This window comes from Coloeus monedula (genome assembly GCF_965178545.1).
Source record: "Coloeus monedula genome assembly, chromosome: 4".
Lineage (NCBI taxonomy): Eukaryota > Metazoa > Chordata > Aves > Passeriformes > Corvidae > Coloeus > Coloeus monedula.
This window is the reverse complement of record NC_138784.1, coordinates 54,063,494-54,077,169: the sequence shown is the minus strand read 5'-3', so window position 1 is coordinate 54,077,169 and position 13,676 is coordinate 54,063,494. Positions and strand designations below refer to the sequence as shown.

Below are 13,676 nucleotides of genomic sequence, written 5' to 3'. Positions count from 1 at the left end.
TGACTATTTAGGTGATTCTAAATGGAGATATCATGGAAGAAAGAAAGGAAATAAAGAAAGGGAAGGAAATAAAGAAAGGGAAGGAATTCGGAAGGAATTCGGAAGGAAGGAAGGAATTCGGAAGGAAGGAAGGAATTCTGAAGGAAGGAAGGAAGGAAGGAAGGAAGGAAGGAATTCGGAAGGAAGGAATTCGGAAGGAATTCGGAAGGAATTCGGAAGGAATTCGGAAGGAAGGAAGGAAGGAAGGAAGGAAGGAAGGAAGGAAGGAAGGAAGGAAGGAAGGAAGGAAGGAAGGAAGGAAGGAAGGAAGGAAGGAAGGAAGGAAGGAAGGAAGGAAGGAAGGAAGGAAGGAAGGAAGGAAGGAAGGAAAGGAGGGATAACTAAAAGTGTCTGCAAAACCAGAAAATCTGTAATTCTTTAATTGTGCTGAACAGATCAGTAAATACACCAAATTGTTACCATAGTATCTTGTTACTGTTACCACCCAGTACTAATAACTCAATACTTTCCCTATGAGAAAAAAAGAAAAACAGTTAGCAGCACTAAATAGGAAGTACTAGGCTGTGTGTGTGCAGGAAGCTCTGAAGATTCTCAGTTCCGCTAATTTCACCTACCGATGACACGACATGTGAAAACACACCATAACATATGGGAAAAACAGCATTAAATATGGCATGAAATTCAACAATGCAATTTGTAAAATGATACATTTAGACCAGTAGTGGGAGTTTTTGTTACTAATAAGAATCTCAACATAGGAAAAGCACAGGGGAGGAGGAGAATCAGACCATGTCTGACAGTCTCTGAGGGCTGTAAACAGTATGACAGAAGGGCAAGTGTGTACTGAAGCTCTAACCATGCAACTCCTAATAAAGATAATAATGTATTAATGTCTCTGCAAAAAGTCCTGCAGACAGTTCATCTAGGATAAGTGGATGAGATGCTAGTCACCCTGCTGAAGACAAAATAATTTTAGCTGAAACATGAATGAGCAGATAAAGCTAGTGCAATGATCAAAGGGGGACAAGAGACCAGATTATTGTGATTTAACTTAAAAAACTAACAGGAAAGGGATATCAGTGCAGGTAAATTTTGCCAATAGAAAAAAACTCCCTAAAGAACAAAAAACCAACCAACCAATCAATTCTACCAGAAGAACCAGATTATCTCAGTGGTCCACTAATACAGCTAGCTTGGAAATCCAAATCAGTTTGGCTGGATGGCCAAGTGCAAAGAGTGGTGGTGAAAGGAGTAAAACCCAGTTGGCAGCCAGTCACAAGTGGGGTTCCCCAGGGTTCAGTTCAGTGTTTAATATCTTAACCGATCATCTGAATGAAGGGATCAAGTGCACCCTCAGTCAGTTTGCAGATGACACCAAGCTGGGCCAGACTGTCGATCTGCTGAGGGGCAGGAAGGTTCTGCAGAGGGATCTGGACAGGCTGCATCAATGGGCCAAGGGCAACTGGATGAGGTTCAACAAGGCAAAGTGCCAAGTCCTGCCCTTGGGTCACAACAACCCCATGCAATGTTCCAGCTTGGGAGAAGAGTGGCTGGACAGTGGCCCAGTGGAAAAGGATCTGGGGGTGCTGACAGCCATCCGAACATGATCCAGCCTGCGCCCAGGTGGCCAAGAAGGGCAATGGAATCTTGGCCTATATCAGAAATAGTGTAGCCAGGACCAGGGGAGGGAGTGGCCCCCTGTACTGGACACTGGAGAGGCCACACCTTGAATCCTGTGTCCAGTTTTGGGCCCCTCACTACAAAAAAAACATTGAGGTGCTGGAGTGTCTCCAGAGAAGGGCGACAAAGCTGCTAAAGGGTCTGGAACACAAGTCTCATGAGAAAGGGTTGAGGGAGCTGGGCATGTTTATTCTGGAGAAAAGGAGGCTGAAGGTAGAACTTACCACTCTACAAGTCCCTGAAAGGAGGTTGCAGCCAGGTGGGGGTCAGTCTCTTCTCTGAGGTAACAAGTGACAGGACAAGATGAAATGGCCTCAATTGCATCAGGGGAGGTTCAGATTGGGTATTAGAAAAAACTTCAAGTACTGGAAAAGGCTATCCAGGGAAGTGGCTGCGTTACCATTCCTGGACGTATTTAAAAGATGTGTCGCTTAGGGACATGGTTTAGTGGGGGACTTGGCAGTGTTAGGTTAACAGCTGGTCTCAATGATCTTAAAGGACTTTTCCAATCTAACTGGTTCTATGATTCCATGAAAAGTCAAGAATGGGTTTCTGAGATAGTCTTTCAGTGAAACTATGAAGCAAAATATTTCACCTATTTTAAAAAAAGATTTCAATTAATTTTATGGAAGAGTTAGATGACATGATTGCCTGTAGCAGGAGTTTTGGAGTTGGCGAGTTCATACATGGTACCAATAACAAAAACCTGAACATTCAATTAAAGGAGCTAATCACACTGGAAAATCCCACTTCATTCGCTGAGCATAAAGCTGAGCAACTGGGAGAAGAATATTTTGTTTATATAAAACATTTATCAAGAAGACAGATCAAAGTACACTGTAGTTCAGAGCTCTTCTTTGTATGATCACTGAATCTGCTGCAATGTGTTTACAGTCTACCTAACCATTTGTTTAAGAGAATATGACCAACTTAACCTGAAACAAGTGACTGGCTGGAACAAAACTTACTAGTAACTTATTATTTGGAACAAAGGCATTTATTCATATTTATGTTTGAAACCTGTTATTGAAGTCAATGATGTATTTTAGAAACAACATTATTGCTCAGTTGCATGGAATTTCAAGGCAAACTTTAATATCTGTTGGCATTTTAAAAAGGATTTTATTATTTCAGCTACAAATCTATCTACAGATTGCTAGGTGAAAACCTGAGGTTTAAAAAATCATGTTTTCCAACGGATGGATGCAGGATGTACTTTATTTATATTGACTTTCACATCAGGAAACCATATTGATGAAAAGTTTCTTTTGCTAATAACAGTATTTCAGATTGAATGATAAATTATAAGGAAAGAGAAAACACCTTAAAATCTTTTTATAGAAGGTAGTTAATGAATACAGCACAGTATAAACTTCACTGTTCTCCATCGGCACCTACATTTATGACCTGTTGAGCTGGCAAGCTCACCAGCAGGTTTATGTATGTGACTTGTAACACATCTATAGATGTACCACTACTGTCACAAACGGAGGGGCAAAGAGAATATCCTTAATTGACTGAATGGATTTTATGCTGCAAATCTTACACAGAATATGCACCAAGAAGTACTGTTTGATATGTTCTATTTAACTGTGACAGAGCAGGTAAGAGCCTTCCCTCCTTGTATGTTCCTATAAAACGTGCAGTGGGTGTGCAGGCTCTGCTGAGCCCCTGCAGGCGTGCCGGCTGAACGCACCACGGTAACCACGCTGGAGGGTGGCTCTGGCATCTGGGAAAAGGCAGCTGGGAGAGACTGCAAGATAGCCATGGAAACACTCAGCCAGCTCTTTCTCCATTAGTTACTTGGGAGAAAACTTTTCCAGAAACACAGGAGACAAAGTGGCAAACTGACAGTTACTTCATGGAGCCATTAAGAACATCAAGGAGAAGTAGGCAACAAAACCCTACATGATTATTTGACAGTGGGAAAAAGATGAATTTTATTATGCAAAAGGGAAACAAGTCGTGGCTGCACTCAAAAAGAAGAAATAAAGCAATATGACAAAAAGTGTCAAATGGAAAGGATAGGAAGATTTCTTTTGAGAATGGGATGAAGCGAGGAGACACAGGAAGTCATCCAGAAAAGCTCTTTTTAGCACATGCTCCACAGCTTCTCTAAGAAAAAAACAAATGACTTCAAAGGGAGTTTCAGGTGTGTGATCAAGCCACTGCAGCGGATTATCATCAGTTGCTTTCACACAGAGGAGAACAAGTACTGCTCTCATTTTGATCAGATACACATCACATTAGGACTGGCAGGTGTACAGGTCTCATCTTGGTGGCTAAATGTGTTGGTAAAGCTTAGCCACAATAATGTACTGAATCTGTTTGAAGTGGGTACTTACAGCTGAAAAAAATGAATGCTTGCCACTTTGAAAGTATGTTCCTGCTCCTTAAGAATGTATGTTACACATTATCTATTGCTTGTTTGTGCTGGTCACCATCCATCTGTTTTGGATACTCAGGAAGCAAGTGAAATACAGATTAAACAGGTATTGTGCTAGTGTTCCTCTGTTCACACACACCATAGCCCTACTGTAAAGCTAGCATTCAAGAAATTACATTTGAATAATAATAATAATAAAAAACCTCTTAGTTGTGATTTTTCACTGACTAGAACTCTGGCCATAAATATTTGCTTTCCTGAAAAACAACAGGAAAAAATATAACAGAACTTGATCATACTGTGCTGTGTATATGCAAAGTGGTCAAAACATGCACAAGCAGGCAGAAAATCCACTCTGTTCTGGAACAGGAGAAAAGAATTTATGAATCATGGACCCAATATTCCTAAATACTCCAGCAACAGTATTTTTTTCAGTTTTTCCTTTCAGTTAATCATTCAGGGTAATATAAAATTCTGTATTTGTTGTTGTGGAGTTGTTTATGACACTAACCCAGTAAAAATAATTATAATCAGGCTATAGCCACGTACCCAAGCCCTGAATTGACTCCTTACACAGCTAGGGAAATGCCAGAAGCTGGGAAACAAATTTCCAAGTCCTTACGTGTAAATGATTTATCTTCCTAGCATTCAACACATTATCCCTCTCTTTGCTTTTACATTTTTAATACCTTAATTTTCTTAACTACCCTTTGAAAATGCCTCTTGTTAACACAGTTTTCATCAGATAAAGTGCACTGACAGAAGAGCCACTGACAGAGGGAAAACAGCTTAGGTTTCAATTGCAGCATCTATGATTAAGGATGAAAGAAGACAGTCGACTGTTTCTGTGGCTCCTAAAACAGGATCAATGCCAGGCAATATCAGATCAAGCCACAGTTTACTCTCTTATATAGAAAGCTCTTGGAAGAGAGCAGAAAGAGGCCACCAGAGCTTGTTTATGGAGTTTGTTGCAAGCACAACTGTTGAAGCATAGCTAAATATGTATGCAGAGAGACCTGGCTTCTCACAAAAAGGACTTGTGCATTTTTCTCAGCTGGAAGAGAGGCTCAGAACTGAAATTCTGTGATCTTGGCAATTGAATGACTGAAGGAACAGTTCAGCTGATAAATCTAGTGGCAAATGCTGAATTTTCCAAGACAGAAATGCTGATAGGTTTCCCTAGTTTCCCAAATTGAAAAGTTTTGGAATTTTTCTTTTTTTTTGTGGGAAAAAAGTTTTAACATTTGAATATGAAATTCCATAGTACAGCACAAAACTTTAAGTTTGTTAACAGTAATTTGCAGTAATTTAGTATTCAAAATTTAGAAACTGAAATAGAATGTTCTGCCCCTCCTATGCTTCCCTCAGCTACATCAAGTACACTTGCAACATGCCAAGCCCACATCACTCCCTGAGCTTGTGGAGGCTGTGGATTCAGAGAACCATAGAATATGCTGAGTTGGAAGGGACCCATCAGGATCACTGAGACCAAATCCTTGCACTGTGCAGGACACCTCAAGAATCACACCATGTGCCCGAGAGTGTTGTCCAGATGCTTCTCAAATTCAGACAGGCTTGGTGCTGTGACCACTTCCCTGAGGAGCCCGTTCCAGTGCTCAGGGGCACCTGAGCCTACAGGAGGTCCTTGTGGTGTCAAGAGAGAAGTCAAACTGCACTGCCCCTCCTGCTCAGGATCCTTCCTTGTCCATTTCATCTTCCTTCTCTCACAGACCTGTCTAAACAAGCCTTTTGGGGGACTGCTTTAACGCTTATGGCTTAAAGAACATTACATGTAAAATCTATCTAGAAGGGTTTGATATCTGTTGAATTAATGAGATACGGCAAGGTCAGGAATGGCTTCAAATTTTTCAGTAAATGGCAAAGAATTATTTATTAGGTATTATCTGACTGTGCATGCTGAAATGAGTGGGGTTTGAATTCATCAGGAAAAAAACAAAACCTGTTATAAATACAGCAGAATAGCCTTTGAGTAAAAATGTCAGGAAGGAAGTCCTAAACAAACTGCAGGTAGCAGATAATTATACAAGGCCTTCTGTAAACGCAAGCAATGTGAGAATTATTTGCTGACTCTAAACTTCACAAATCCATAGATCATCTTGATATGGAGGTGATGATCTCAAAGTCATCATCTGTGCATTTGGTAAGCAAGTAGTCCCCAAGAACATAACCTTCCTACTGCAGCATAGATCGAATGCACTTGTAAATGAGAAATAATTCGGTAGTATGTGCATAAGGATACTTTTACAATCATTTTGAAGGGCAAAGAGGCTTAGCCAGAGGCTGCAGTCTACTGTGAGATATTCAAAATTTGCTTTTTCCATTTTACTTTGGTATATTCCCAAAGACAGCAGTCCTGAAAAAGCTTTTCATTTCCAAATGCATTTACTTAATGGGAAGTTTCTACATCTTTCTGACCCCTGGACAGACCTTGGCGTAACAGCAGTGCCACACTATGCAAATACCTCACACTTATGACTTCTGTACTTCAGAAACCAACCTTGTGTTTGAAAAATCTAGATGATGCTCAGAAAAAGTTGCTTTGCACTTTGTGAAAATGACCCAGTGGTTTCCTTTGTTTATACCATTAAAGGATTGAGATGGAGGAAGGGACAGTCTTATCTGAGTTTCTTACTAGGAAACTTTGTCAAAGTGATACTTCAGTATTAATTAAAATAAAAAATGCTATAATTTAGCAGTGATGAGGCAAATATGAATACCAATATGCAGTTCTTCACACCTGTCCTACAAGCATCCAACTTTGAAAATTCCGTGAATTTGGGGTCCTACTTCCTCCCCTAAAATCCCTTGAGAAGTTTTCCACTCAGTTTATCCTGGAAATATTACTGAAAGAAAGTGAAATGAATTCCACTTTGCTGCTAATAGCTTTCTACTGCTCAAAGATCAGCTTTCTTCATTGAAAAGAAAGCTTCTTGTAAACAGACTTCTGAACCATATAATCTTATATGAATTCAAAATCCACAAATATACTGAATAGACATCTTTGTGTTGAATAACGTGCTTTGTGCTGTTGATTCAGTACACTGAGATATCTTAAAAGAAATTTCTTGATGGCCAGAAATGCCAGCATGTGGCTTTTCACTTGAGGCCACCTTGTCCCTTTGATGCAAACAGATGCTTAACTATGTCATTTCTGCTGTGGAATCATCAGCTTCCAAAAACAGTAACAGTGTAATAGGCTTTTTAATTAGCAGTCCTATGAATTTAGTTACAAAAGACTGGAAGCACGAGTGACTGTGTGATCTGGGGGTTATAAATACATGTAATGAGCTATCATGCAAGAAAAGGTATGACATCCTCTGAAGCATAAGGTCTATTAAACCCTCTGCAGAACTACTTTTATGAATTAATAAAAGAATGTTATTTTCATTTCTTATGCTGCACCTTTTATTGAAGGAATCCACACAGCCCAAGATCATAGGCTTTTCTTTATTAGCCACAATGGGTACAGCACATCAGTCATGATTATACCTGGTTATATATACAAAGCACAAAACCATGTATTTTGCAGGAGGTCATAAAAAGACTGGATCTTCTCATGAAGTTATGCTGATACTGCCCTGGTAATTACTTAGCAAGGAAAAAACTGAACTTCATTTGGCGTGCAGCATCTCTCCAGAACACAGTTTTATCAAGCCACTGAAAGCAGAAGGTTTAATCAGCTCTTGGCCCAGCCTCTGTTGGAGACGTTTTAGTCTGCTCTGGTAGAACTGTCCATTAAAGCAGTTGGTTCAGCAGGCAGCTCCTGGATCCCACCTCCAGCAGGCTTCTGCTGGTACATCCCACTCTCCCACACAGGCCGACTGTCAGGATTTGGCTCACAAAATGGCTCACCTATCATGCTGCACCCTGGAAGGTGATGGCCAGGACCCAGACCCCTGCCCTTCCCTCCTGACTCCCTTTGCCCTTTTCCTGGAGCAGTCTCACAGGAGCATGCACCATGCCCACGCTCACACAAACTCATCAGCACAGCCTCTCCTTCACTGTAGCTGCAGGGCAGGGAGCAGCACCTGCACGCCTGACCTTGTCCATGCTCCCAGAAGATGGCTGCTGAACATGGAGACATGGTGAGGATGAGGGGAAAGCCTCAAATTTTTCACTTTACCTGGACCAAACTGGGGGGTAGCAGAAGCAGCAGCAATTTTATAGAATAAGCAGTATTAGCTATCAATGTTAAAATCATTCTGTTGAGCCACAGCTGAGATGGTGCAGATTCTTCCTCACTTTTTAGGCTGAGTGAAAACCAAAATACACACATACGTTGCTACAGATATAAGCAACAACATACTTTTCCATAAACTTCATGAGCAGTGACTTTGAAAAAGAATCTCCTCAGTATTTAAATATGATAGAACATTTAAAATTAAAATATTAGATCTTGTTTAGGCAAGAAAGAAAATTGCATTTTCTCAGTACCTGCACTGAAAACAAAGGCCATTTTATTTTCTGAGCCAAACTACAGGCATGAAGATTTAAAGCAATCACCACAAATTTACGGCACTTGGAGTGGCAAACCCAGCCTTTCAAAAAACAACTGAAATTTTGTCTGTGTAGCAATAGTAATGGGAACGATAAAGTAGGGGAATATCCCCAGGAAGCTGTTGAAACAGACACAAAAATGTAACAATTTCAGGTTTAACAAGATTAGTTCAGTTAGTTCAACAGGGGAACAAAACAAAGAAATCATTACATTTAAGCATTGTTACTGAAGGAAGTATTGGTGCAAGCACCAGAAGAGCATCATAACTATACATTACTGCTGAGAAACACCAGATAGTAAAAATTACCTGGGAATACCATAATTAATAATCTTGATGGGCAATGAGTTGTGTGTGTGTCAGCAGGGTGCCTTTGCAGTCAGGAAGACAAATGTTGTCCTGGGCTACCTTAGCAGGAGTGCAGCCAGCAGGATGAGGGAAGTGACTTTTTCCCTCTATGGCACACCAGTTAGGTGACATCAAGAATGCAGAGTCCAGTTTTGGTTTCCTCCTGAACCCAGTATGAGATGGATATTTACAAACTAAGGGCTGCTGAGATGGTCTGGGGGCTGGAGTACATCATGTATGAGGAGAGGCTGAGGCACCTGAGTTTGCTGAAGCTTAAGCTGAGAGAGGGAACTTAGCTCAAGTTCTCCTGCTGTGCAAAGGCAATCTACAGAAGAGTGCTCAAGGAAAGGATGAGAGGCAATGGCCACAAGTTGCAATGAGACATATTGCAGCTGACTAAATAAAAAATGTCTTCAAAATAACAGTGGAACACATTGACCAAATTGCAACATCTCCTTCTTTGGAGATTTTGAATACTTCCCCTGTTTCAGTTTTGAAGTTCGTTCCTCTCTGAGCTGAGGCTGGAACCACATGATCTCCAAGGGCCCCTTCAAACCTAAATTATACTGTGATTCTGTGATTCATGATGCTTCCCCCCAGAGAAAAAGGAAATATTATTCAGATGTTGCTTGCACATAAAAAAATGTTCTTTGAATACGTGGAGACCAATCAGTTTATACCAAAATTACCCTTTCCTCAAGATGAGAGTTGCCAATATTTACAAGGCAACTGTGTAACAGCGTTATCACATAATGAATGGCAGCACAGGCTGAACATAACACTCCTACATGGTGAGACAAAGAACACTGATCTGACTATGGTATTCATTTACGTAGTACATTCAATTTTTAAAAATGTTTAAAACCCTTGGCTTTGGTAATTCCTGGAAGGCTGTTTAGAATCTCTTGCTTTTAACAAATTTCAGCTGTGTTTTTTTTCCCCTAAAGCACATAACTTGTTTGTTGTGAACAAGAACCAAAATCCCAAGAGTGAAACCCAACAGAAAAACATTTCCCGGGGGAAAAAACCAAAATCTTAATTTGTGGTATCACTTGCCAGTTTTACATGTCAGCTTTTAGACTTGGACCTTGCAGAGACTACTATCAAACAGCCACGTTAAAAACAAAAACAAACATCAGAACCAGAAAAGAGCATTATATCATTCCTTCTGCCCAAACCAATGCAGATAAGCAAAGCATCAAAAAAAAAAAATCAAACTTTCACCTCTATGACAGAAAGGAACTGAAGCTCCTATTACTTGCTTTATGCTTTGAAATAATATGTGAATGACCAAACTTATTGGTACTGTTAAATACTGTCTAAATGACCTTTGCTTATCAATTAGTATGTAACTGATTTAAGGAAATCAAAATTTCACAGTACACTGGGTTTTTGTACAACAAAAAATGGCTGGATTCACTTTTTGCCATATGACATCCTTTGAAAATATTAATGATATTTTTAAAAATTTCTGTGACTGTTTTAATGAAAAATACAATGAAAGGTTCTTAAAATAAAGTAATTTTTACAAATAGGCTAGCTTCAGGATCCCCTTGTTCCAGAAAAAAGTGGATGCATCTGTAACAAGAACTTGCACCTTCCAGTTCTTAAACATTGTATTTGTTTATGTAAATACATGCAAAGTCAGGACACAAAAAATTAAATTAATGCTTGCAAATGCAGGCTTTGTCCATGGCTTAAAACAGAGCCCTTAGAAGTATTACAAAACGTTTCCAGTAGCATTTATGATTTCATATATGTTCACCCAAGAGTCAAAATCTGATGATGACTCACATTAATTTCCACTGTGTGAAATTACTTTATTATGAAACTTCACCCTAAGAAATTGGATGATTTTAACAGGTAAGACTCTCTAGTTCCATTTTAGTTTGATCTCACAGCACCATCCCAGCAAAGGAGTGTATTGACCCCCTGTGGCTAAGGTATCTGAAATTTCTTATTTGATATAGAGAATTACATCTGCTCAAACTCAGTTTAATTTACCAAGCCAGTTGGATTTCTCTTACCCATGGTGGATTAGACTCTATGGTTGCAGGATCCCCAGGCTCATTCAAAACACTTCATTGGCACATTGAGTCTAATTTTTCACTTTCAGTGAAATTTTTCACATTCAGTCTTTCAGTGAGCAGGTTGTAAGACAGAAGAATGTAACTGGTGTCTGAGGAAAAATGTACTGGCAAAGCTAGTTCATCCATTCAGAAATGTGCTTGTTGGTCTGTGCCTCACAACCATAAGCCTGCGCTAGGTACGGAGGTTATGCATGCAGTACCTCACACTGCCTGCCTCAGGAATAAAATAATTTATTATAAATGAAGGAGATCAAAACCTATGTGCTTCAGTCTCTAGACTTTTATGCCTCCAAAACACAATGTTAAAATCTGTAATTTTTATTCACATTCTGGAAGACTGTCTTTTTATTAGCGAGAGCTCAGTTTGTGTATTCTGCCTTATGCCATGAACCAATTACCTGGTACTTCAGCAAAGCATCCCATAACACTCAGCTTGCCACACAGTTGCTAGCCCTAAGCTCCGAGTGCCTGATTTACATGCAGCCTTCCCCAAAAGCTTTGGGCCAGGAATGGAGTCAGCTGCGTTAAGAATGCTGGGGGCACACAGAGCTTGTGCAGCAGAGGGCCTGGTGAGGCAGCAGGAGCAGGGCAGGATGCACCTTGGGCAGGAGGCTGCAGGAGCAGCAGGATGCTGGGTAGGGCTCACAGTGCTAAGCAGGGCTCCTGTACGGGTCTGAATAGGAAGAAGGGCTTTGCCAACAGTGGAGTGATTAGATCAAAGCACATGAATTGAGATGACTACACACAGGTATCTCACATGTTAAGGGAGAGAAACAACAGGTATGGACCATCTGACATGCCAAGTCTGTGCTATTTTTCCATACAAAATATCCATCAAGGGTGACCTGTGGATGCTGCAGCAGCTGTAAAGTGCATGGGTGCTCTGTGCAACCTAGGGAAGAGCTATATCCTCTGATATCCTAAACAGACCCCATTTGCTATCCTTTAAAGATTGCCCTCTGGTAACCAGGAATTCAGGATGTTTATCCCTGCAGTCCTCTAACTACAATATTAAAAAATGGATCAATTTGGATCAACATGAAATACTGTATTGATTGATCTTATGCTTGAATTTTGTCACTACAATCTGTGTGAGAGTTTTCATTTTAAATCTCATTTTGAAGGGTTTATGACTAGCCTGTTTCAATTCTCTCTAGGCTTAAAACTTGTTAGATATGCTTTACACTAGAAGATAAAAACTGTCTTGAAAATGAGAAAGAGAGTGAGAGAAATAAAAAGAATAGTTTAATTTTCCTTAACTACAGGAACATGTATTGAATCCAATTTATGAAAGACTGAAATTTGACAGTCCTTATTTTTCATAGTTTGGTGTTTTTGAAACTTAACAGTTAAGCAATTTAAAATGTGTCTACACACATCCATAAGAACTCACTTCCTACATGTTGGGCAAAAGACACCTACGACAAAATTACCTTTTCAGTATTACTGAAAGTACTCGAATTACATATAAGAATGTAAGAGGCTAATTGTGAATTTCCCATTGTTCTTCTCTAATGAGGCAACAGTCATGCAGAATTTCAGGGTATATCTTTCTTACTCACACAAATGAGAGAGACCAAGTGACTGAGTTTTTAGGAGAGTCAGGGTGGCACTTGGAAAGGATGCTCAAGTGCTCAGAAGCACAGAGTAGAAGTTCACATGCAGTATATGGATAGGTTCTTTCCCACATAATGTGCAGTGCCTTGTTTCAGCCTCTGTCTACTTTTCAGGTTTGCTAGAACAGTAACGTTCAGATGACAAATGAGCACCTAACAATTTACTGGCACAGCCTTCAAATAAGTCAGGTCTCAGGTTGAGGTTTTAACGATGAGGACTTTCTCTTTCCAAAAGTAATGGATGTAATCTATTCCTAAATAGATTAAAATACTAACCTAAATAGATGAAAGTACTCTCCTATTGTAAAGTTCCCGTATTTTTAATATTCCATTTCCTGCACTTTAGCAATTGTTTAGGCATATGGTAAGCGGTACACAGACACATGAGGCTCTTAAAGTTGCAACAACGAATATGAAAATATCAAATTTAAATTATTCAATAGACAGTTCTGCTTACCTGTATACGACCAATCAATCTCTTCAATCAATTTCCGCTGTTGTCTATAGTATCCGTACACCAAATCTGCAAAATAGTAATGAAATTCAGTATTAAAACCAGAAGCCTGACAGGACCTTGAAGTGTTGATGACACACCCCCCTCCAACAAGATAATCACTGTTTTAATTTCCAATTAATAATTTACTTTGTCTTTATCTTGGACCTCAAATGATAAATACTCGTTAAACAGAATATAAATATCATTAACACTGTAGCATATTAAGGACACAAGCAAAGCAAACAGAGGATTTCCAATCCATCCATCCTTCCTTGCTTCCTTGCTTCCTTCCTTCCTTCCTTCCTTCCTTCCTTCCTTCCTTCCTTCCTTCCTTCCTTCCCACAGCCATTCCTCCTCTTTTAAAATTAATGCAACTCTCCCACAAAGAAATCCTCTTTCATGATGTCCTTTAGAAAGAACCTTTCTAGATAACTAGGATGTCAATGAGAGTTAAACTTTTGCTTCAGTGTGGTCATGACTTTACATGTTTTCTGTAACTTCATACTGCTGATACAAGATAAATGATAAAGATAATGAATAAAA

The 13,676-nt window shown here is 39.7% G+C and overlaps 1 protein-coding gene across 1 annotated transcript in view; it reads right to left on the bottom strand.

The window, feature by feature from the left end:
• PTPRZ1 (protein tyrosine phosphatase receptor type Z1) overlaps positions 1–13,676 on the bottom strand; it is a gene marked incomplete at both ends in the record, with an annotated part of 129,668 nt that overhangs the window by 77,986 nt on the left and 38,006 nt on the right. The window contains one exon of the mRNA XM_082280542.1: positions 13,095–13,160. Coding sequence (XP_082136668.1) covers positions 13,095–13,160 — 66 coding nt within the window. The remainder of the gene's footprint in view (positions 1–13,094; positions 13,161–13,676) is intronic.